At 36.5% G+C, this 25,368-nt stretch overlaps 2 protein-coding genes across 3 annotated transcripts; both read left to right on the forward strand.

Annotated features, from left to right (window-relative positions):
• Positions 1 to 918: 918 nt before the first annotated feature.
• On the forward strand, positions 919 to 17,208 carry LOC118041734 (uncharacterized). 2 transcript variants are annotated; one of them, XM_035049218.2, is made up of 19 exons: positions 919 to 2,690; positions 5,799 to 5,884; positions 6,064 to 6,456; positions 6,604 to 6,687; positions 6,791 to 7,177; positions 9,772 to 9,823; positions 11,285 to 11,408; positions 11,556 to 11,662; positions 11,781 to 12,029; positions 12,220 to 12,467; positions 12,640 to 12,819; positions 12,907 to 13,122; positions 13,223 to 13,276; positions 13,477 to 13,542; positions 13,647 to 13,787; positions 13,867 to 13,920; positions 14,627 to 14,686; positions 15,947 to 16,306; positions 16,408 to 17,208. In XM_035049218.2, exons 1-19 carry the CDS (start codon positions 1,298 to 1,300, stop codon positions 16,573 to 16,575), a joined length of 4,422 nt encoding a protein of 1,473 aa, XP_034905109.1. In that variant the 5' UTR covers positions 919 to 1,297; the 3' UTR covers positions 16,576 to 17,208. The 2 variants fall into 2 exon arrangements, with proteins under 2 accessions (XP_034905109.1, XP_034905108.1); XM_035049217.2 differs by having other exon boundaries at positions 920 to 2,690; positions 12,598 to 12,819.
• Positions 17,209 to 19,367: 2,159 nt separating this feature from the next.
• Positions 19,368 to 25,061, forward strand: LOC118041731 (histone acetyltransferase of the MYST family 1). The gene is made up of 9 exons (XM_035049215.1): positions 19,368 to 19,727; positions 20,283 to 20,371; positions 20,541 to 20,600; positions 21,039 to 21,248; positions 21,742 to 21,810; positions 22,257 to 22,418; positions 22,761 to 22,854; positions 23,426 to 23,568; positions 24,613 to 25,061. The coding sequence occupies exons 1-9, from the start codon at positions 19,421 to 19,423 to the stop codon at positions 24,814 to 24,816; spliced, it is 1,338 nt and encodes a 445-aa protein (XP_034905106.1). The 5' UTR covers positions 19,368 to 19,420; the 3' UTR covers positions 24,817 to 25,061.
• Positions 25,062 to 25,368: the final 307 nt, after the last annotated feature.

Here is a 25,368-nt window from a genome sequence, read left to right on the forward strand (position 1 = left end):
TGACGAAGATTGTAAAATGATAAACAGTTAAATTTGACAAAATAAAAATTAAATTTATAAATTTAAAATTCATTCGCACGTCTGGATTACGTATACTCTATAAATTTATATATGATAAACAATTAAATTTAATAAAATAAAAATATATTACAAACTATTAAAATAAATGAAGAAAACATCTGGGTATTGGCATCATAAACTAGTTTATTCCATGGAGAGAAATCAATTTGTCTTATTATAAAAATAAATGAAACAGTTTATATGAAAACGAAAAACAGTTTATAGATTATTTAAAGTTTAGTTAAATAAAGTTTTAAATTGAAACATTAACCCTCATGAGTCATGATTTCAATTTTTTGAACAGGATTCGCGAGTTAATATAATTAAAATATAAATAAACAAAATAAATTTATAATAGCATAGAATCTCAAAAGTAATCATTGAACCATGAATGTCAAATTGATATTTATATTAATAATTAATATTTCCATTTTTATGAGAGCAAGCAAGCAGATGCATCATGCATGAACTAACCTCAACTTACTTATAGTGTTTTTTATTGTTTTTTGTGTTTAAAATTATTATGAATTATTTTAACATATTAATATCAAAAATAAAATTTTAAAAAATAATAAAATTATTTTAATATATTTTTAAAAAATACTCTAAAAACAATTAAAACCATAATCCCAAATCAAGCTTAATCCAATTTACCAAATTTCAAGAGGTAAATGGAGGGAAACATAAAAAAAAAAAAAGGGACGAAAACAACTATAAACCACGCATAAGTAAATTGTCACTCGAGGCTATCAACACCGACATATAGAAAGATGTCACGTGTAAAATTCCTGCAGCCACACGAGTACCTCTTTATCGCGTCACTACATGGTATCCTAACCCAATATAAAAATATCTACCCCAAAACTAGCTGTCCTCTCGCCTGCAAAAAACCCGAATCTCTCTTTCTCCATCCTCTCATCGAAAGCGAAATCGAAAAAAACAAAAAACCACTCGGAAATTAAACAACAAAACGGATCTCCAACATCACAAACCTGAGTAACTGAAACCCTAATAGCTGCGAAACTCTTTATCCTCTCTATCTCTAAAAGTCTCTACGCACGCGAAGGAACGAAACTAGGGTTAGGGTTAGGGTTAAGTTTCAGCTTAGAAAATTAGGTTTTTTTGGTCCGAGAGATTTGAATTAGACCTAGACTGGAATTAGGATCAGGGTTGGTTTTATGATGGAATGCGACGGTTGTGAGGGTGATAGAGAAGGTTGTTGTTGCTATCGTCGGGAATGACCGGAGGCCGATGCCACCGGCGAAAGAAGATGATGGGTAGGGGTCCTGACGGAGGTTGTGGCGCTGACGAGAGGCATTGCCGTCCAATTTCGAGGGTTCAGGCAGCCAATTCCCCCACAAACGAACCTGAAATACCTCAACCAACAGTAAAGAAACCGACTTCACTCGAAGTCGATTTCTTCTCCCAAGCTAATAAGGTCTTAAGCGTGCACTCGCCATTTGATGTCGCAGAGAACGCGTCTGGTTCTGGTGTTCCAAGTTTTCCAATCTTGTCTACTTTGCCTAGCCGGCTGGCTAGTTTGTTGAGGCAATCAGATGGCAGTAGAAAGAAACATAAAAGGTCTCATTCTGGCGTGGACAAGAAGTCTTCATCACGGGTGAGTGACAGGTCTAAAGGAGGGAACATATGGGTCGAGACTGAAGAGTACTTTAGGGGGTTGACATTGCCTGATATTGATGCTTTGTTTGAACTATCTTCTTTATTTAATTCTTTAGGCTATACCAAGTGTTTCTATATTCCTTATATTGGAAATGAGAAAATAGAGAGAACTGAGACTACTGCCACAAATGTGAAAACTGAGGAAAATCTGAATGGGAAGGCTGAAGGAAACAACACTAATGAACAAACTGACACAAGTGTCAATGTGGAGAATGCAAATGATAATGTGGAAATGGATTGTGTGGATGGAAATGGAAAAAGACTCATAGTGAAAGATGAGGGCAATCAAGAGGATGGGCAGTTTATGGAAATCGACAGCGTGGCTACTCAAAGCGATGGAGCTGAGTGTTTGACCCATGAGGAAGCAAATGGTTGCTCTGTTTCTGATTTTTCTAGCAGTGTAGAATGGCTTTTAGGTTGTAGGAATAGGAATATATTGACTTCTGAAAGGCCTTCCATGAAGCGGAAGCTTTTAGGCAGTGATGCAGGGTTGGAGAAGGTTTTGGTTGGTCGTCCTTGTGAAGGAAACTTGTCATTATGTGATTTTTGCTGCAAGGGCGAGACGGGTAATGTTTCAAACAGGTTGATTGTTTGCTCTTCTTGCAAGGTTGCCGTTCATCTTAAGTGTTATGGTGTGCAAGGGGATGTAAACAAGTTTTGGTTGTGTTCATGGTGCAAGCAGAAGAGTGATGACAACGATTTAGTCAAGCAGTCTTGTGTGCTTTGTCCAAAGGAGGGTGGAGCTTTGAAACCTGTTAATGTAGAAAATGGTGGGTCTGTTCTTGAGTTTGTGCACTTGTTTTGTTCCCAGTGGACGCCTGAGGTCTATATAGAGGACTTAACGAAGATGGAGCCAGTTATGAATGCGGGGGGAATTAAGGAGACTCGAAGAAAATTAGTCTGTAATGTATGCAAGGTGAAGTCTGGTACCTGTGTTCGGTGCAGTCATGGTATGTTTTGTTGCTTCCTTATTTTGTGCCATCATGCATTTATCATTTTTCTCTGGTACCCCGTGTTGGTGTCTATCACAACTGCAGCCTGTTTGGCAGTAGAGCCAGTGTCTAATGCAGCTTACAAGTCATATTGTGCGAATGCTTTTTGTCGCTCAATCTAAATTGTATCTGTCTTTTATTGAATTGAAGAATGAGAAAGATTGTTCTTTTTTTTTTTTCATTTCATAATTGATTGTTTTTTTCTCAATGACTAGCTGCCTATGATTCATTTGCATCCCATTTTCTCCTAATTTTTTCCCCTTGGACTAAGTCTTAGCATGGTGCACCATATTTATTTCTTATAAGGATGGACATAATCATAGTAATCAACACGAGATAATGTCTGTAGAACATTGAATGAATTCCTTTGGAATTTTATTGCCGAAGTTATTCTTGGAATGAACTGTGAAATTTAACCATGGTTGGGCAGTTAATTTTATGTCCACTGTTATAAAAATAGATAATGATTATTGAACCACCTTCTTTTATCTGTGATAACACTGTTGATCTCCCTTGTATTCTTGAGCACTCACCAGGAAATGCCATTTTATTGCTATTTTGTCAACTCAAGCTGATAATGTTCATGTTTGATAAGCTTATGGATGTTATGATTTGCTCCTGAATTGAATCATCTGCTGTCATTAATGTAAATTTCTGAATCTTTTGCATCTTTCACCTTGGACATTGTGCAATCAGGTTGTTGATGTGTAACTTCATGCACTGTTTAACTTCCTTACCTTTTATTTCTGGCAACCGTATCTGATATTTTAGTTTTCAAACTGTATTAATGGGGGGCTGGGAGGATTTGATATATGATCACGCAGAATGGTGCAAAATGATCCATATAGCGAAACCAAACTAGTTTGGGATGAGGCCTGGCTGTTGTTGTTGCATATTCATGGGGGGTGGGAGGAGACTGGAGATGGATTGGGGTGGAAACTGTTTTTTGTAGAAGGATGTAAAACATACCATTTGCAGATTGGTATCTGAAATCTCTACATTCTCAGGACTGTAAGATTCCCAGGAAAGTAGCTCACGCTTCTTGAAGGGGAACGTTTGCTCTTCATGGAGGATATATTGCAGGCGATTTGACATCCTGTAAAAAAAGCCATAAACAATATCTCTCACACTTGTGGAACTCTGACATTACCTGATACAAGCTCAGTATTGCCTCAAATCTTAGAATATAGTCTCTCATAAACCTTTCTTTCCTGTACGCCAAACACCTAACTGATTGCAGTTGCATTTTTGCTGTATGCTGGATCACATGTTACATTTTGGTCAATAAAATAATTAATAAAAAAATTCTATTTGGTGAATATCCCATTTCATTGTTATAATTTATGTTATGACCAGCACAATCTGGAAGATTGCATGAATTTTGTTTAATTGTGAGTGAAGTCAATTAATCTAATTAAGTATAGGATGTATTAACTAATACAGTTCTTTTTGAAACTTTTGCAAAAACAAGGTCGAGGGCTTGGTCTAATGTCTAATACATTTGATAGACCTGTAACTGCAGTTTGTGAACAGAGAATATGGTGATTGAGTGTAGCAAGGCATTGCTATGTAATGTGTTTGGTGATGTATTGAGCACTAGGTGATGTTTGATGATGTATGTAGCAGCACTAGTTGTGATTGGGCATATTTTGGTTTACTGTTTTACTTTCTTGCCCTCGCTGCTTGGATGGATGTCTGTTAGCATTTGCTCTCAAGTGCTGAATCTTGTATTTTTTGTTCAAATCATGGAACCATGTGTTTCATGAGCCTTCACAGAAGAATGCCTGGTTGGATCTTGCCATGGTTTCTGGCTGGTGTTTTTGCTATTTTACGCCCCGATTTAGATTCTGTGTTGGCTCTATCCAGCAAAAACATTTTAGGGCTGTTCTTTGTTCTGTTTCTACTCAAGTTAATTGTCCAGTGTCCTTCCACCGTTTTCATTTTTTCCTGTCAAGATGATAACTACTAATATGGTCGTGCTCTAATTGTGCTAGTCTTGGGTGCTGCTCACTCTTGCTTTGGCAGTTTTTAGCTTGAGAGTTTACCTAAAAAATTATTGGTTATGATGGCCAATACTGCATTGTTAAGATATGCTGGGAATCTCATTGTATCATCTTCCTTAACTCATTTTAACAGCCTCATTGCTGTTTATTCCTTGCGATATTTTATTCTCAAATCTTTTTTTTTTTTTTTTTTTAGCCTCTGGGCATTAGTTAAAGCGTTAGCTAGATTTGGCTCTTTTGTGAATCAGAAAGGGCACTGCCACTTTCTGTTCTTCCACTCTGTTAGTTTCCAACAGCCCTTTTAGCACTGCTCCTTATCTCTCCCCTCTATGTGTGAGTGTAAATGTAAATGGATGTGTGTTTCTGTCTGAGCTACATTATTATTAATATCTGAGTAATTGGATCTGTGATTATGGGTACTTCGCTACTAGAAATGAGGCAAGTCTTGCATGAGCACCTGGTTCACAATGGAGACAGCAAATTGTTTACTGCAGCAGTTCATTGACCTGTATTGGTAATATACTTCATGTTGTTGTGTTTTTGTTCATTGGTACATTTGCCAGTGTCATGTCTTCATCTTGGAAGGATGGGTTTGCCTTTTCCTTAGAGAAGGATGAGAAGTCTTTATTATGGTGTGAAGTCGAAAGCTGAAGGGAATCAATGTTGTGACGATTTGCTTAATAATTGCATCCAGCTTGGCATTTTTGATTGCTGAGGCTTGCTTGCTGTGGGATTTTTGAGAGCACTTGCATATATACTTGCTCTTGATTTTTTGAGGTCACTTAAAATATACTTGCGCAGTCATTTCCTCCAATTTTCACTTGTGATTATTTTGCTACTCTCTTTAACGAGCCAATATTATACCCTCAATTTTTATGTCTCTAATTTGTCAATTCTTGTACCGATAGCTGCAGTGCATCTTTTCTTGTTTCCTTAGCCATTCTTGAAATGCTTTGATTAACATATAATGTTACCTTAGCACTCTTACCTCCTGTATCCTTTGGTTTAAAAATGTGAGCAGCTCCACATAGTAATGCCTCTGTTGTTCATGTGGTTTATTCAGGAACTTGCAGAACTTCTTTCCATCCTATCTGTGCTAGGGAAGCAAGACACAGGATGGAGGTCTGGGGAAAATATGGTTCCGATAACGTAAGCCTCTTTTTTTCTTCATCATGCAGAAGTTATAATTGCTCACTATTTTTGCTAATGTTAGTACCACTACGGCTGCCTCCACCATAACCACCAGTGCTAGAAGGACGTTGTCGACTTAATGCTGTGACTTCTTGCCAGGCATGTTCTCTAAAATTCCTTATTGTATGTATCAACAGGTTGAATTACGAGCTTTTTGCTCAAAGCACAGTGAACTCCCTGATGATAAGGATACCCATCAATTAGGAGAGGCTTTTGTGGCTGCCAGCCACAACTGCTCTGTTGCCAGCCATGATCCATCGGAATTGCCAATGGACAAACAACACAAGTTAAATAGTGGCCGAAATGGAGATAAACTTGCAGTCCACATAGAAACTTCTGATACTAATTCTGGTAAACCTGGTGATGGTGAATCATGGGAAATAGAATTGCATGATTTGAAATCAGATGCCGTACCTTTGTCAGAATCTGGGGATGTGGACCAACTCATTGATACAGGGATATTTGAGAGAGGTGGCTATGGGGATGCTAGCCCTTCTGACTTCCAAAATCTTTTGCTGATTTTGAAGAAGGTACTGAAAAAACATATGTGCTCATGCACTTGCTTGGGTTTGACTTTTGATGATTACAAGTATTGCTACATGCATGGCTATATTGTTTCTCTTTGTTTTTTTCCCTCGCATTTTTATTTGACCTCCGGGGAAATTTGAATTGTGCAGTTAATCGATCAAGGAAAAGTCAATGCAGAAGAATTGACAACGGAAATTGGCATCTCACCTGATTCTTTAATTCCAACACTGGCTGTAATGCTTCTGATCACGTGTTTTAATTTCTGTTCATTTTTAGAAAGATGTTTTTATCCACTGACTGTTGCTGTTTGTTTGCTTCTTGACCTTTTCTCTGCAGGAAGGTAATTTGGTCCCTGATTTTCAGGCCAAATTAGTCAGGTGGTTTCAAAATCATGTTCACTTGGCTAATCGACATAAAAATTTGAAAGTTCAACTAAAATCCACAATTTTTCCAAAGGCTGAGATTGGAACAGCGGATCATTCTGATGGTATAACTGTATCAGAGAGTGATACTACAGAAGCTGTTGCTGTTAAGTCAGTTCCCCCACGGAGAAGAACCAAAAGTAACATTAGGATTTTGAGGGACAACAGTGTAATTTGCTCACCTGAGGAAATTTTGAGTGCCAATGGTATCATAATGAATGGGATTAAAGCCGTTGATCAACTGGGAAGTGAAGAACCAGAAAATTCTAGGGAAGTATCCATCCCTAATGTGGCTGAAAAGGTAGTCCTATCACACTGTAATTATTTGCCACAAAAACTGTTTAGGAGGAAGTTAAATGGTTTGCCAATTTTGTGTTACCATATGAAGATGCTATTTTATTTGTGATGAGGAGCTAATTTTGAATTTCTTTTTTATGCTTGTTTATATTGCCATTAGAAGATGGATGGGTGATTTTTATTAGTATTTGCAACTTGTCTAAGTGTTGTAGTTTACAATTTCCATAAGCTGAGCTGTGGGTGCCTGTTGCAAGTGTTCCTATATTTGGAAGCCATTTCATTTTCTGCATATCATCTAGTTCAACCTTTTGATATGTTCCATTCTTTGGTCCCTATGTTTCCTCATAAATATTCCATATCTGTAGTGCTATTGTTCTCCTGTTCACCTAATTTACCTTTGTATCAAATGATAAAAGCATGGCAAAAATCTTTGATCCGGCGGTTGTGTATGCAAATGAGGTGAAGATGTCAAGGAGCTGTATTTTCTTTGTGTTTTGATTCTCCATCAGTTTTTCTTTTTATGGTAACTTGTTCTTGATGTTATGCCATCCTTTCTCAAACTATACTGACTATATTTTTTGTTAGTGGATATAGTACTAATGATAATTTACAAAAAAAAGATGATATGACTGCTCATGTGTTTTTTGCTTTGCTTAAATGAAGATTCTCCTTGTGATTACGGAATTGATTTTGTAGGAAAAAGAATATTATGGCAGCATTTGTTTCTTGTAATTTTTTTTCCTAGTCGACAGAATAGATCTTAATTTAAACGTCATGTGTTATAAACATTGTATTTGTAGTTATAAACTATAGAATTTATTATGTCTCTGAAAAGTTAGTTTCTTCAAATTCTATTTTGCCTGTTATTTTCTTTCTTAAGAAACCTGTTCTCCATCCTCCTGAAACCTTCTTGTCTACCTGCACTATTCTAATACTCTTGAGAAGAGCTTTGCAGTGTGTTTGCCTTTCATCTCACACTTTCTTATGTTCTTTCTAAGTGACTCTTTTTTTTGTCCTGCACTATTCTAATACTCTTGAGAAGAGCTTTGCAGTGTGTTTGCCTTTCATCTCACACTTTCTTATGTTCTTTTCTAAGTTGATCTAGAATACTTTTATATAGAAAATGATTTTTTTTTTTGAAAAAGTAGGGAAGATTTACAGAGATGGTGGATGAGAATTTCCCCAAAGCAGAAAGAGAAAATCTGAAACATAAAAATTCTAAGATAAAATACTATAGCTCTCCAGTCTCTCTGCAGTATCCTTAGGAAACACATCAAAAATATCTGAGGCAAAGTGATTGGGAACAGAATTAACTTTCCATATGGCCCTTGCTGCAACCTGTGAACTCAAACTTTTTCCTTGTGTGGGAGGCAGAATGCATAAGCTATCACATATCAGCACTAGCCCTCCTTCCAAATTTCATATGCCTAAATGTATAGTATTTGTAATTATATTTTCATTGCTTGAAATTGTTGAATGTATGAATTGACTGATTATAGTTTCCATCAGTGTCTAGTTATATTTTTTCTCCTATTAATAGGGTATGTTTGTGTACCATTGGAAAACTGATGACAGAGACACTTGCTATTTATGCGGTTCATTTCTGTAAATGTTAGGTTTTCTGTCCGTCATTTGTCTGTTTAAGACATGGGTTTTAGGTACTGAAGCTATTCCTTTACTGCTGATAGTCTATGCGTCTATTTTCATGTCCTAGCTGTTGATTGCTCAGCAATTTGTTCCACTTGTTTTCCTAGACCGCATATATTCTTGTCTATTTATTAACTTAGCCCAAATTGTTCAACTATCATTTGTGAGCCAAAGGAAGTTGTGACCTGTGCATATGTTGTCTGGATTTCCTGAAGCATGCATATAACCTTATTTGCTAGTTATTGATGATATTCACACTTCTGAACAGCGTAGGACTGATAAATGCTTTGTCATGACACCACTAGTGGACCAGCTAAAAGGAAGTTTTGCCAACCCATGCATGATATGCAAATGGAAAAGGAGAGAATAAGAATTGCTAATTTAAATGATGAATTATTTTAGCATCATAACATGCATGAAAAAACTTGTTTTTTCCATAAAAAAAGAAGCATGCAGCAATCAAAGTGTTCAGTGCTATATCATCTTGAGAGAAGTTTGGGTAGTGGAATCCTTACCAAGAACCATTATGTTGTTTTTTAGACATTTCCTGGTTTCTCATTTGAGGTTCATACGACATAGAGTTGATGCATTTTTCAGAAGGTTTCATATTGATTTTGATAAGTGGTAGCAGTGAGGTTTATTTTATGTTGGACTGGGAGAGACTGATTATGATATAATTTGTTATTTTTCTTTTCTGAATCACCTATCAGCTTTAAGATGCAATCTTGGTAGGAGTGAAAAGAAGTAGCTTGTGGTTGTCTCTTACTGTAGTGGAAGTTACCACCATTTGCAATTTGTACCGAGATTCAATGTGCCTGCCAATGTGTTCTGTTCTGTCGTTTTGCTTTTAGGTTCTACTCACCATTTGGTAGTTTTGATTGTATATATAGAGATATATCCTTTCTGCTTGCCTTTTTTCTTTAATTTATATGTTTTGTTTTATTTTTGCAGATCCCTGATGTGTTACAAGACTCTTCGATTTTGCATTTGCCTAAAAGTGAAGGTATGCTTTTCAGAATAATCCTTCTGTATGTGGTGTTTCCAATGAACGCCCTTTCTATTGGATAAGGTTGCCATATCTTGGTAATTGGTCTTGTTTGGACTAATTTTATTCATGAGTTGTTTTCTACTTGTCTTTACTTGAGAAGCCAGTTAATTTTTTTTTCCTGGATAATTTCCTGGAAATCAGTTGATTTGTAGAGAGTCTTAACATTAGAGCAAACCTGCTGCTGATGAATTAGGAAAGCATCCTCTTGGCTGTTGGATGTTTAATAAGCAGATTGTTGTTCTCTGGGGCATGCCCCAACTGTGTTAGTTGATTTATTTCATGGGGATGTTAAATCATCTTGAGTGAGAATAGAAGAATATCCCTGGTGAAGAGGGGATTGGTATAAGTAATTTGCAACTATTGCCTCCAAAACCTCTACCTTTCACAAGAAACTTAGAGAGGAACTGGAAAAAGAATAGGAGGATATAATTAAGCTTGAATGTTACAGATAAGATGAGTGTGTGGACAGTCTAGGATGTAATTAAATTTTATGATAAGATTGTGTGTTTTCCCTACTTGAAGCTGGTGAACATAAGAGCTATGGTACATCTTCAAAAAAAATAAGAAATCCTCTTTCGAGGAAAAGCATCAAGCATATAGATCAGGCGAAAATATTATGTTAAAAGATGGTGATTTTGGAGTGATAGTTAACACCATCTTAGTTATTGACCCACTTTCACATGGAAATTTATCATGCAAGACCTTATCATTTCTTACTGAGTTTTGGGTGGGTACCAATTCAAGAAGGAAATCTTATGTATGCACATAGTTTTAAGGTTTGGTTGGGGAAGGTTGTGTAATTTAATGGAAAATGTGTGATACACTTTTTTTTGGTGGGTTGGAGAGGGGGTGGGGTGTTATTTTTAGATTCTTTTAAGGTACAATTATGCGGGGATTAAATTTCTGTTTTTTCACCCTCTAGGGAGTATGATAGTGATGGAATAACGATTCTTGCTGTCCTTTATCTGGAGGGTTTGGAAATCTCTGGTCTTTCTTTTTATTCTAGAAGGATGACAAGTATTCATCTCTTATTGAGGAAGTGGAAATTTCATTCTCCTCTACCACTTTCCCTCGTTCATGGCTGACAATATGCATCTCATATTTTATGATTGAGTTTGCTTGCCTGCTGGCACATCTAGAAATTTTCATTTTAGTACATTACTCAAGTATCGTGTGATCTTAAATGTTACTTGATATCATTGCATGATATTAAAAGCCATAGCTTAACCTTGTGATGTCCGGTGATGTTCCACAAAAAAAAGCAAAAGAAAAGAAAATAGAAGGCTGTAAATGTGTGTATTTTCAGGCTGTCCCTTATTTCTGAAAGTAATAATGATCATCTCAAGGTTTATAATCCTTTAACCTTCTATATGCTCTGATATGTCTATTGCTAAGAAAGTTCAGATAATGTCTCAGATGGAAGCCTTTCTGTAAAAATCGAACAAGTGCACGCTGCTATTCCAGACAAGAGTAATTCAATTAACACAGATGGGGCAGTTTCTGTTTTTTCAGATGTTAACTTTGTCATCCCTAATCTCATGTAAGATTTTTGAAAGCTCTTTAATGTAGAATTTTGTGTTGCTTGATACTTTTTGGATGCTCCATAAAGCTTCTATTTTCAGTACTGGACACTGATTTAACAGTATCTGATGAGATCTTTTGCAAAATTATTTATTATTTGCTACAGAGAGCCAGAAGCGTATTCTAATTCTTATGTCCATCCATGTATACATGAGAAGCTGTCACAGATACAAAGTGGAATGCTTTTGCAGAAAGGAATTTCTGAACTTGAAGGTAGAAATTGCACTGACATGAAAATCTGGTGGTCCAGGATTTTCTTCTTTTTATTGCTTATAATTGCAAGCTTTTTTCTTTTTTATACATTGTATTATGTGTGAACCACGCTGGACAGGTTCAAAAGACGGAGAAATCTCTCGTTTGGAGGCCTCTTCCAATGCCAGTGTCTGTTGTAATCATCAGAATAAACACTCCAAGTGCAATGACTTGATCTGTAGTTCCAGTGAAGTAAATCTAGAGCAGCTGGCTAAAGCTAAGAAACAGGGAATTCTCAAACTATCTCCGGTGGACGAAGTGGAAGGAGAAATTATCTATTTTCAGAATAGGTTACTTGGCAATGCAGTTGCAAGGAAGCACTTTACTGGTCCATTCCTTTTTCCTTTTATCTTTTGTTTTTTTGGATATGCTGGTTCTCTTTTATTTACCCCCCCATACCCCCCCTCCCAAGTCTTGCATTATTCTAATACTCCATCCAAATTTAGTTTTATTGAAAAAAGTAGCTTTAAATCAATATACATTTGCATGACTTTTTTTTTGGTGAATTGTGCTTGCAGATAATTTAATATCTAAGGTTGCTAGGCATCTACCCCAGGAGATAGATGCATCTAGGGGGCAAAGGTGGGATGAAGTACTTGTTAACCGGTATCTTTGTGACGTTAGAGAAGCAAAGAAGCAGGGCAGGAAAGAAAGAAGGCATAAGGAAGCCCAGGCTGTTCTAGCTGCAGCAACTGCTGCTGCAGCAGCTTCTTCTCGGACTTCATCATTTAGGAAAGATGCCTTGGATGAATCTGCACACCAGGAGGTGGTTTGTTTTCCATTTCCCTTCTGTATTTTTTCTCCTTTTCACTTCTGGTTTTTTTTCCTTGCCTTCTAGAGAAAACTTGCAGTTATTTAATGCCATTATTCACCTTGAACCTCTTACCTGGTTCCAGAAATATAATACATCTAATGGGAGGGCTGGCATTTCTTCTCAGTTGATGCCACGTCCAAAAGAAATGCTTTCAAGGGTGGCTGTTCCAAGGATTTCATCAGAGCAGTATTCTGATTTTGTTCAGTCAATTTCAGATTTTTCTAAAGATCACCCTGGACCATGTGATATATGCAGACGATTTGAGACAATACTGAACCCTATTTTAGTCTGCTCTGGCTGCAAGGTTTTCTTGAATGGACCTTGGTATTTCCTCTTAGCAGCGCACTATCTGCTTGCTTCTTCTTGTTGACAAAAGCTCTTCTGCCAACAGGTTGCAGTTCACTTGGATTGCTATCGTTGTGTGAAGGAATCTACTGGTCCATGGCATTGTGAATTATGTGAAGAATCATTGTCATCTAGATGCTCTGGAGCTCCTGTCAATTTTTGGGACAGGGCAAATGGTGTTGAATGTGGTTTATGTGGTGGTATTAAAGGTGCTTTCAGGAAATCTACTGATGGTAGATGGGTTCATGCCTTTTGTGCAGAGGTTGATTTTTTGCTTTTCCCCTTCAATGGCTTGATTCAGGATTGTCTTTCTCATCTTCTTTGAAGCACATATTATAATTATTTCCTATTTTTTCTTGTAGTGGGTCTTTGAACCAACATTCAGAAGGGGACAAGTAAATCCTGTTGAAGGAATGGTATGTGCATATTTTAGGTGCCCATATTGTCAAAAAAATTGTCCATTGACTCGTAAGGTTTTTGAACGCAAGTATATGTGAAGATCTCTTTGGTTGGAATATAATATGCAGAATTTAACCTGTTATTTCTTACCTTGCATGTTTATGACCATTGTAATTTTTCTTATTTCACACTTACTCTATCTGCATTGAAATTCCAGGAAAAGATTGCCAAGGAGATTAACATTTGTTGTGTCTGCTGCCATAGACATGGTGTCTGCGTAAAAGTGAGTTCCAGCTTTGATTGTTTCAGAACTTTTGTTTTTCTATAGCATCAATTCATATGTAATGAATATTGATGGTTTAATCAACTGCAATATAAAATGTGCAGTGTAGTGCTGGTCACTGTCAGGCCACATTTCATCCCACCTGTGCTAGGAGTGCAGGTTTTTACATGAATGTTAAGACTCTTAATGGCAAGATGCAGCACAAGGCTTACTGTGAAAAACATAGCTTGGAGCAGAAGGCAAAGGTCTGTTCTTGTTTTCTGTACATAAAATGTCTTTTAACTTCTTGTCATTTTATAATTTTGCAGCATTTGATTTATGTAGGCTGAAACTCAAAAACATGGAGAAGAAGAGATAAAGAGCATGAGGCAAGTCAGGGTAAGAATGCTCTCGGATTAATCATGTTATTTTCTGGATAATAATGCTTACTAGGGTCTATTGTTTCTTGTTCTGAGATTGGTTCAACTGTTTATATTAATGACTTTTGTATGTTACAGTGATTACATGTTTACTATGCTGATCTACTTCATTGGAATCCATCTACTATTTTGAATTGAAAAATTTAATAGGAAAATGTTTTTTTCTTTGAACTTCGAGTGCCTCAGACATTGTGTACATGTCTATCCTCCAGGCATATACTGAACAGGTGTCCTAATGTAAGCTAAAATCATAACTTTTCTTCTGAAGTAATCCCAAGGCATATGGCAACTCTAACGTGTTATTATAACATTTTACTCTGGTCATGACATTATTATGATAAATTTATTTTTGTGGTCAAGGTCTTATTTTCTATGAAAGCTCTGGTAGCTTAATTATTTTTCTTGGTATTGTAAATCTGTTGCAACTGGTTCATGAGGTTGATTTAAATATTGGCCTGCCTTTGCTTCTTTGCAATCTGGTGTAACATTGAGCAATTTCTCCTGATGTCTTGTGCATTGATGGAATTATCTTGTGTTTACTGGAAGTTCATTGCTAATGCTTCTTTGTTTCTTATGTTTGCAACTGTATGATGGTCAAGATTTAATCATATTTTTTGGGTAGGAGAATTACAGTGATCTAATTAACTTTCTAAATTCTCCTGTAGGGTCAATTGGAGAGATTACGTCTTCTTTGTGAGAGAATTGTTAGACGTGAAAAAATAAAGGTAACTTTCTCGGAACCAGAAAAGTGCTCTTTAACTTTTTTATGCAGTATTATGCAGCCAAGTCAGTCAAGAAAAATGTTCCTTTTAATTCCATGTGCTTACTTCACTTTTTTATTTTCTAAGTTTTTCACTTGAACTTGCTCCCGTGTCCTTGTTGAGGGCAGTATTTCTTCCTTCGGGTGGATTTTTCCCCATTCTTGATATTTACACGTTGGACCAAGTAAAATTTGCTAAACTCTATTGTTTTTATTGTTTGGAGCAAGGTTGTCAAAAACGCTATTTGACACGACACGGAAAATGCAATGTAAACTCGGATAGTAAAATTAGATTGTAAAATCATAAAATCGTAAGTAAATTTTTTTAACTAATTATATAGATAATTTCAGCCAAGTAGTAAATAACAACATAACTCAATTAAGGCAAAAGTGAAATAAACAATACAAAAGTTCAATCACCTTGAAAAAAATATAGTTCAAATAAAAATTCATACATAGCTAACTTAAAAAACCCATCAATACAATTATGTCCATATAATTTCATTAACTAACAATCAACAAACCTAAAACAATCAACATGCTGGTGTGTCGTGTAAATTAAAACTAACATTATTGCCTTCATCTTCCTCACTATGTTTAAGACATTCATTAAAATCATTCCTAATACAAATGAAAAATTCTTGTCTACCACGAAAAGGAAAGGTAAAGAAAGTAATGATCAATGGGTGAGAAGCCACTCATTTTTGCAGAGAATGACTGTAAAAAAATTAAAATCAGGTGGGGGACATTTGAAATTCCTAAGCTTTACATTCAATAAAACTAGCTTCCTCAAAACTTTAATCAATAATACTTTAGCAGCATGCTCAATGACCCATAATCACAGATATTATCATATGAAAACTTGTGTCAAGTGTACTATTAATTGGGGGAGTATTTATAATTCCATTAAACTCGTAAAATCAGTAGTGAACTTGTGATTTTGCATGATTTTGACTGAGTTTATCGATTATACTCAAGCCCTGTTTGATTTTGCTGGTTCTCGAGGTCTTATTCCAATTTTGCATGTTAGATACATGTTGACTTGTAAAATCATGGCAATTCGTGATTTTGACAACTTTGGTTTGGAGCTACTCCCTGATACTTTCATTTAGTTTAAGTTCTTTGCTGTTTTTGAACTTACAACTTCATTTTAAGTGGACCATTCTCTGAAGATCTATTTTGTTGCAGTACCTTTTACATGGATTTTGTTTTTTTTTTTTTGCAGCGGGAGTTGGTTTTCTGCTCACACAGCATACTTGCTTGCAAGCGAGACCAAGTTGCTCGTTCAGTACTTGTTCGGAGCCCCCCTTTCCCTACAGATGTCAGTTCGGAATCAGCTACAACATCCCTCATTGGGAACACAGATGATGTTACAGTAGACAGCACCATTTCTGTCAAGCACCGAGTTAAGGTTGCTTTGACCATGGACACTGACCAAAAGACCGATGACAGCTCCACATCTCAAAACCTTTTTCCTCCAAAACCTTCAGAGAGGATGCCTTTTGCTGGGAAGCAAATACCTCAAAGACCTTCCTCCGCATCACATAATCTTTTGGATGAAGGAGAATGGAGCTCAAAATCAAAGGTATGCAATCGTTCTGCATGAACAACTGTTTTTGTTTTGCTAGAATTCCTGTGTTAGGGATAAAAATTCTGACAGATTTTTATTGCCATGTCAACTAACAGCATTACGAGACTTTTGAGAAAGAGCTGGTAATGACTTCGGATGAAGCATCGATGAAGAACCAGAAGTTACCTAAAGGATATTTTTATATTCCTGTTGATTGCCTTCCAAAGGAGAAGCAGAACAATCAGAATGCATGTTCTGGTGAGCCCTTGGAACATAATGGTTAGATGAAAGCAATTTCTGGATATGTGATTTGCCCACTGGAAATCAACAGCTGTCTATTGTGGACAAGTACTTTCTTCCCGGAGCGACCAAATTTACCTGATTTATGAAGGGGAGACTGGCAGAATGATGCTGAGATTGGGTTCTAGACCGTGTATCAGCTTGTCTGGATGTGTAATGTTCTGGACAAAGTGGGGGATGTTTTGGCATCATCTTTGTATATTCATCAAGAGAGTAACTGTACAGTAGGGGAGGCTGTATTCCGTTAGATGTAATCCCAAGCGGCTCAGATTTCATTATGTTGATGCCTGTGTCCCTCTTGGCTGGGAAGCAACGCTTCTTGTCTCTTTGTCCTAGGAATGAGGAGTTGCCTGCAGAGTTTGCGCCGTCAAGTCAATGTAAATATTCTCAGCGTCATTTCTCACAAGAAATTTCACTCTAGTAGTTTGATGGAGCGTCCAAGTTATCTTCCCATTATGACCTCACTATCTGTTTTTATTTTTAGCGCGTTACAGTCAGGTTTAGTGCGGTTCTTTAGCTGGAAGATTCGTTCCATTGGTAACATGGCATCTGATTGGTGCCAGGTCTTGTTAAATCCAGCAGTGTATTATTTAATTAAGGAAATGCCCTTTTCATCCTTTTCCTTCTTTTCCCTTGTATTTCTTGTTATGCTGCCTGATATGCTTGCGAAGTGAAATTTAAGTTTACCTTGGACATGGAAGAGATGCCATTTTGCGAGGGGAAAAAAATGTTTAAGATGTTTTCAGCATTTCCATTAAAAATATTTCAAGGTAAATTGGCTGTAAGAATTGTAGTTTTAAAACTTGGGGTTGATTCGGGGCAATTAACGTGGGTTAATCAATTTTTTTGTTTTTTAACAATTTTATCTGGAAAAATTATCTTGAGTTATTCTGTTTTACACTGTCCTGATTGTTTCTTAATTTACAGAAAACATCTTGAATTTTATATGTTAAATGGTGTAAAAAAAATATCAACAAAAAAATCTCTAGTTAAAAAAAAACTTATTATTTATAGGCTTGCCACTTGGAGTTTTTTTTTTTTTAAATATAGTTGATGTCCAATCTTATATACACTCCAAACAAAAAAGTAAAACCTATAGTTTTAAAACTTGACCCGACTTGATAGGTCGACCTGAAACCTAGTTGACCCGAGATTGAAACAAGATTGAGTTGAAGAAAAAATGAAAAAATCATGATCCGGTGTAACCTGACGGGTTGACCAAGTGACCTGGTTAACCCGACAAAACTAGATCAAAAAATCGATTGAAACTCGTTGACTTTTGTTTTTTTTTTTTCCTTACTAAAACAATGTCTTTTTGATTTTTTTTTTAAAATAGAGATTGACCTGAGCAACCCGGTCAAAACCCGAAACCCGGGTCTTAGACAAGACTGGCTACCGAACCAAGTTTAAAAACTATGGTGAAAACACTCCCTTTTTCCCCATCAAAACCTGTAAATGTTTTCATATCAAAACACAAATATTCTCATTAAAAAGAACATATTCTCATAAAAAAAACACCCCTTCTTCTCATCAACCATTTATTCTTATTATTAAAAAATCTCCATAAATTCACAAATTCAAAACATGAACTCATCTATAATAAACAATAATAACATATAAGAATCAAAAGTATATAAAATAAGGAAAAAGACCATAGTTTTGAAACCTGGCCCGGCTCAACGGGTTGACCCGGGACCTGACCGACCTAGAGCTGGAACCAGGTCGGGTTGAAGAAAAAACAAAGAAAGAAAAAACCTGATATAACCTGTTAGGTTGATCCAATTAACTCGGCAAAACCCGACCACAAACCCGTTTGTATAAATTCATAGTATGCATACAACAAAAGCAATTGCAGGCAAAGTATAGAAAATTGCAGTCCAAAAACACATCAAGGAAATAGAGAGGTCTGAATCGAAGCCTTAAAAATGTCAAATAAGAGCAAAATCCATGAGAAAAAGCCTACATACCCTCTCAATTAAAAAAAATGCCGACCCATTTCCAAGGTAGAGATAAAAATAATAAGATATGAACATCACTCAATTTTAGCTAAACACTAGCATCCCAAACAGGCTAAGCAAAGATATGACATGAAAAGCTTAGAAAAAAGCAATTCCAACATGAATTAGAAACCAAACGTAACCAGAATCTAATGAGATACTTACCTCGGAAACATCAGATGAAATTGGTAAAGGAGCCGGAGAGAACATAAAAAAACCAGGCAAGTCATCCTCAAGCAACCCAACATCTAGTCCATACAGACCAACCACCACACCCCCAGTGAACAAGGAAAATCCTAGGACATTGTTGAATAGTTTTAAAACAATGGATTACACACCCCACTCACTCACGAAGAGAAGGTCCACCACGCATCAAGAGGGCAGACGTCATCAAGCCATCCCATCCCAGCCCCGCCAGAAAAAAAATCAAACGAAACAGATGCATCAACCTCAGACAATCGCACCTCGGCGCTCTGTCCTTGGCTAGCCTCAACCTGAACATGCATCAGACGAAGCTGACCAAAATATGCTAGAAAGCCCTATAGACCGATAAGAAAGCCTGGAAACAACAACCGTTCGCGCGAAAAAGAAAGGCGAGAATTAGATGGCAACAACGATAAACACTGTGTGAATCCACAGTGGATTCACTCAATCTACGGTGTTGAACTGAAAAGGGCAAAAAGAGAAAAAAGTTTCAGGGGCATATTTGTAATCTGAAAAAATAGAGAGAGGGAGACAACCATGGGCCCAGGTGGCAACATAAGGTCTCTCGAACTTTTTAATATTTGTAAAGTGTTCACGAGCCCACTCGAAATCTCATCACAAACCGGCAATGGGTTCGATCGACACCCCAAAAAATCCCGAGAACGGCTCCAGAACTCTGCCTCCCGCAACCGACGCCTACGCTACGTACGAGGGCGATGAAAACGAAATGCCTCCACGCGCCACCGAAATGACGCTTCCTGTCGAATCCGATGCCATTAAGAAGAGGAAAGCGAGCATGTTACCGCTCGAGGTAGGTACTCGCGTTTTGTGCCGTTGGAGAGACAGCAAGTACCATCCAGTTAAGGTCATCGAGCGCCGTAAGATGCAGTCCGTTGGGTCCATTGATTACGAGTACTACGTGCATTATACAGAGTGTAAGTGTCAGTTTTAATCGCGGATTTTCAGCGGTTAGGGTTAGGGTTTTGAACTTAGGCATGTACGTATTTGTTTAATTGATGTGGGAGTCATTTCTGGCCTTTGATTGCTTATCCTGCTTGTTAATAATGATTGTGATTTATGCAAATGAAATTTAGAATGTCAATTAATTTGGTTTATCAACTTGTGATGCCTTATTATACTGCTATGAAGAATATGTTTTGGAGAAAATCCTGGTACGAAAGAAAATGATTAGTCGCATGCAATTTATCCTGGTACGAAAGAAAATGCCTTATTATACTGCTATGAAGAATTATGCCTTGTTATACTTGCACGCAATTTCCTGTAGTAGCAAGATACATTTTCATTTTCTTCTCTGTTCAACTAGTAAATAGATGTGATCAGCATTCCATCTTTGCAAATATTGTCATGGAGATTAGTTATTTGGAATGGCTTCTTTATCATTTTCTAAATGATTATTAACTGGATATTGTAGTGAATTTGGAAGTTGTATTTATTCTAGTCTCCTTTTAAAAAAAATAAAAAATTGTCAGTCAATAGGAGGCTCGATGAATGGGTGAAGCTTGAACAACTAGATCTTGATTCAGTAGAGACGGTTGTGGATGAAAAAGTGGAGGATAAGGTAATTCTTTTGTTGTTATACAGTTTTATTAATAGCTGATGTTCTCTTTTCCATTGACTTTAAAAGTTGTCCATCTCTTGGACCCTTTTGCTGGAGAACCTTCCTTGCAGTATTTTCTTTCTTCCTTATCTGTTGAAATGATTGGAGAAATTTTTTCAATTGATTTTAGGTAACAAGCTTGAAAATGACACGCCACCAGAAACGGAAGATTGATGAGACGCATGTGGAGGTATCTTACCAGTTTAAATCTTTCTGAACTGTTTGTCTTATGGTTTTTTGTATTATTTTTAATGTTACTTACTATCAGAAGCATGCCTTTAATTTATTTACAAGACAAAAAATGAGATGCGTTACTCTTGAAAGAAGCTTAAGCATATATGATGCTACCTGAATTTACCTTTTAAAATATGGCCTCATCTATATGTTTTATGATGTCTAACATAAATACATGTCTGAGTGTCACACACTTCAACTAGTGGCCATGGTAGCTTTTTCTGTGTGAAATGTCATGATTTAATTGATGGAGTAAGCCACAGAGCAAACTGCTGGCTGTTAAATGGTATCATAGTTCTTATTAACTTCTGTAGTAAAAAAAGAATATAGGTCCATCAAACAACATTGAAACTTTGCATTCTATAATCTGAAGATATCATTCTCAAATTTATAGGGCCATGAGGAGCTTGATGCTGCCAGCTTACGTGAGCATGAGGAATTCACAAAAGTAAAAAATATAGCCACCATTGAGCTCGGAAGATATGAGATTGAGACATGGTACTTCTCGCCTTTCCCACCGGAATACAATGATTGTTTGAAGCTTTACTTTTGTGAATTTTGCCTCAACTTCATGAAGCGTAAAGAACAGCTTCAAAGGCATATGGTGAGCTGTGCCTCAAATTCATTTACCTGCGTTGATTTATTGTACTGAAATTTGGTATATCTGCTGCAAATATAGTTTCATATTGCTAGTACTGTGCTTTCTTTGATAGTTTGCTCGTAGATGTTATTTTCCTGATTCTTCCCCTACTATTCCTTTAATCAGCCTATTGCATCTGATCTCTACGACATGATGGCAAACAAAATTGGTTTTCATTTAGCCAAGTTTTCGTGGTGTTGCTGTTTTATATTCAATTTGTTATGTCTAGTTATCAGTTCACAAAAAGCTTCACTATGTCTTTCTCGTGTGAATGGCCTAGTTATGCTTATGTTGAAATTTTGAATTAGTATGTGAAATATAGTATTTTTATTTAAAATGGTTTGACTCGTCATTTGAAATACTTGGTGGTCATTCTCTTTCTCCAATCAGCATCCTTATGGAAGATGTTCTGAGACTTTTATTCATCTCTTTTAATTTTTTAATTTGGTTTATGTAGAAGAAGTGTGATCTCAAGCACCCTCCTGGTGATGAAATTTATCGAAGTGGCACATTGTCAATGTTTGAGGTATGTCATAATGCTGCTGATTGTAGGTTGATCAAGTTATTCTCTCATCTGATTTTTAAATATCTTGTTCTGAGTGCTGGTACCTTCTCAAATGTAAGAGCACATGACTGGACTGCTAGTATTTTTCTTAATTGGTTTCTTTCTTCTATATTTTCCTGGTTAGGTGTTTTTCAATTTTTTCAATAACCTACACTGGTCACGGGACATTAATGATGTTCTCAACCCAGTTGATCTTAATTTTTGCAAGTTACAGAAAAGGCCGATTGACCTTCAAGCATTCTGTTAACGACTTTGGTTATTAAAATGTAGTAACCAGTTTTTTATTCTATTCCCCTTCCCCCCCACTCCTGTTTTTTGCACTATCTTTGCTATCACACACTTTTATTGTTTTGCAGATCTGAAGTCTGTAGTTGATTTGGCCTTTCTCCTACTGTTTTTTTTTTCAGATTGATGGCAAAAAGAACAAGGTTTATGGGCAGAATCTTTGTTATTTGGCGAAGTTGTTTCTTGATCACAAGACCCTTTATTATGATGTTGACCTGTTTCTATTTTACATTTTGTGTGAATGTGATGACCGAGGATGCCACATGGTTGGATATTTTTCCAAGGTAATGCTTCTGCCTTCAATTGCTTATGCTATAATGCACGCAGCGCCAAAAAATTACTTCTAAATGCTTTTGCACAAGCTTTTAAGGCACACCAAAAGTGACAGAACAAATCAGTAATACTTATCTTAGTGGACCATCAGTTTTCTTTTCTGTGTCGGCTTCTTTTGCTTTAAGGACAAGATATTCATATGATCATTCGTTTTCACAAATCCACTTGTTATTCATCACATTTGATCATTCAGTGAAGTAATTTTTCAAAGATAGAATTCCTGGAAATCTTGGTTCTGATATTTTCTGAAATTTAATTAGTAAGGTAGCTTACTGTATTTTATGATCATGCAGGAAAAGCATTCTGAGGAATCGTATAATTTGGCATGCATCCTCACTCTTCCTCCTTATCAAAGGAAAGGCTATGGGAAGTTTTTAATTGCCTTCTGTAAGCTCTCTGCCTTCCAATATCATGTGTTACCATAGAAATAGTACTTTGACTGTGTGTCTATTTTCATTCTTTGTCCTTGTGTATTGGGTTTGGGGTGGAGTGAAGGGATTATTATTCTTGGGAGATAAGATGTAGCATGCTGTAAGAAATTGTTATCTAAATTATTGGAGACTAGAGAATAGTAAATTGGAATAGGCAGAAATTAGCATTGCATACAGAAATCAATATATATTACTTAAATCCTGTAAACCAACTTCAGTCAGATTTATTTTTATCAAGAATCATCGATGTAGGACAATTGCTTTGGAAGGCACTGTAATGTGAAAAACAGCTTTCTTAGGAGATTAGCTATCACCTATACTACTGACTGTTTGTATTGTGACAACCCAATAGTGGTTGAATTGGATCATAATAGCTATAATGGAATAATCCAGCAAACATCCACCTCGGTTGCTAACTCCAAATTCTAAGTTCCTTGTTTGCATTTTATCATCCACGGATGCAACAGTTCCATTTATTTTAAATGTTATTTGTTTATGTAGTTAATTGATGTGTTTTTATGGTACAGCATATGAACTTTCCAAGAAAGAAGGTAAAGTTGGCACACCTGAAAGACCCCTTTCAGACCTGGGGTTGTTGAGCTATAGAGGATATTGGACCCGAGTTCTTTTAGATATCTTGAAAAGGCACAAGGGAAATATTTCTATTAAGGTAAGCAATTTCTCGAGAGATCAAGACAATTTTCTTTATGCCGTCCAACTGCTTCCATCATCTATGTATTTGAGTTGTGTTGAGAAATTCATGCTTGTTACTGTCTATTTTGTTTATTTCCATAGCTGTGGGACAATTCTTACCTTTCATAGTTGAGTTCAATATTCGACAATAGTACTATAGACTTGGACTTGGACTTTCTCAGTTATTGCACAAGCGTGCGTGCACGGTTGAGGCATGAGTATGGTGAAAAAAGGTGGTGCATTGTAAGGATTGGTTGCTAGTATCACACCTTGAACAAAAAAAATATAAAATAAAATTCTAGAATTTCAGCAGTTGGTTGCTTCCACTCGGCATTTTCCCAAAAGCGGCCACATTCAACCACACTAACCAGGGTGTTGGACAACCTTTAGAGCCTATTTATTTTTGCATTTCAAAAGTGCTTTTTGAAAAAATTTAAAATTTTTTAATTTTTTTTCTTTGCTTGAAATTAATATTTTTTTAGTGTGTTCAGATTGTTTTGATGAAAAAACAACATTTTGATTTATTTTTCTAAGTGAAAAGCACTCTGAAAAGCAACTATTATTACAATCCCAAATATGCCCTGAGATATTGCTAATTTGGTTGAATTCAAGTGAAAATTTTCTGTCCGTGTATCAGCATTTGGTTCACGGACAGCCCTTGAAACCAAGTTATATCTGATTGAGTTTGATTATATATTAGGGCAAGGCCTTTGTGCTTTGGCAAAGGCACCATAAAATGCACTTGATATATTTGAGGTGCAAGTTTTATTGGAACGGGAAAGGAAATATTCCTCAAATGTAATCCTGATTCTAAGTCATGGTAAATCATCTCCAATAGTTTCTTTGTCTTACATATCTTCCCACCAATATTTGGGTCTCACGTAGCTGGTGCCATGTTAATTCTATATTGACTGTCTTACCCAATAGTTTCTTCTTTGTTTTACATAGTTTCCCAGCAATTTGGGTCATGTAGCTGTTGCCATGTCAATTCTATATCCACTGATTTCTCTACTCTCTACAGGAGCTTAGTGACATGACAGCAATAAAGGCAGAGGATATTTTGACTACCCTTCAGAGCCTAGAATTAATTCAGTACAGGAAAGGGCAGCATGTGATATGTGCAGATCCGAAGGTCCTGGATCGCCATCTAAAAGCAGCTGGAAGGGGTGGTCTTGAGGTTGATGTTAGCAAATTGATCTGGACTCCTTACAAAGAACAAGGTTGATGTTTGGAAACATATCAATTGATTGCTATGTGTTTTGAAGCATACTTTTAGCTGTATAAATGTAGATGTTAGGATATTAATTTAGGAGAATGTGATGATCACTGAGCCTTAAGCTTTCTAGTGAATTAATCCCCATCTTTTACACTACCCAGTTAGGTATCTGGTATACGAGTTGTAATGAAAATAATCTCTAGATTTTATGCTTAAAATAGATGCTCGATGCCCAAGCTTCTGAGCTTTGTGTCTCCCAAGAAGTTGCCTGAATTTAAGGCAGGTTTAGAAATCCAGAAGCGTTTATCCTGGCAAATTTTGTTTTGAGAATCACCTGGATGAGAGAATTTGTTCTGGATCCCGCACCTTTTCTTCAAGTGCTAAACTCTGTCGTTTCGTTTGACCAGGAACAACAGAAAAGCCTGTTGATAAAAAAAAATAGACTGTTTTGGTTTTGTGAGATGAAAACTTCTGTTAAAAAAAAAACAAGAAGCCAATGCGATTGGAGAATATAACAGCAGCCCAACAAGGGCCGCGCCAAATTTGGTGCTAGAAGTAGTG

The sequence above is a fragment of the Populus alba genome, chromosome 14, assembly GCF_005239225.2.
Source record: "Populus alba chromosome 14, ASM523922v2, whole genome shotgun sequence".
Classification (NCBI taxonomy): domain Eukaryota; kingdom Viridiplantae; phylum Streptophyta; class Magnoliopsida; order Malpighiales; family Salicaceae; genus Populus; species Populus alba.

Bases quoted from the DNA above. Each gene is read 5' to 3' on its own strand.
- LOC118041734 (XM_035049217.2), top strand. From the start codon at position 1,298: ATGACCGGAGGCCGATGCCACCGGCGAAAGAAGATGATGGGTAGGGGT. The intron at 11,409-11,555 runs GTAAGATTTTTG...TATTTGCTACAG, and splicing joins TTTGTCATCCCTAATCTCAT to AGAGCCAGAAGCGTATTCTA. The intron at 14,687-15,946 runs GTAACTTTCTCG...TTTTTTTTGCAG, and splicing joins TTAGACGTGAAAAAATAAAG to CGGGAGTTGGTTTTCTGCTC.
- LOC118041731 (XM_035049215.1), top strand. From the start codon at position 19,421: ATGGGTTCGATCGACACCCCAAAAAATCCCGAGAACGGCTCCAGAACT. The intron at 19,728-20,282 runs GTAAGTGTCAGT...AAAAATTGTCAG, and splicing joins CTACGTGCATTATACAGAGT to TCAATAGGAGGCTCGATGAA. The intron at 20,372-20,540 runs GTAATTCTTTTG...AATTGATTTTAG, and splicing joins ATGAAAAAGTGGAGGATAAG to GTAACAAGCTTGAAAATGAC.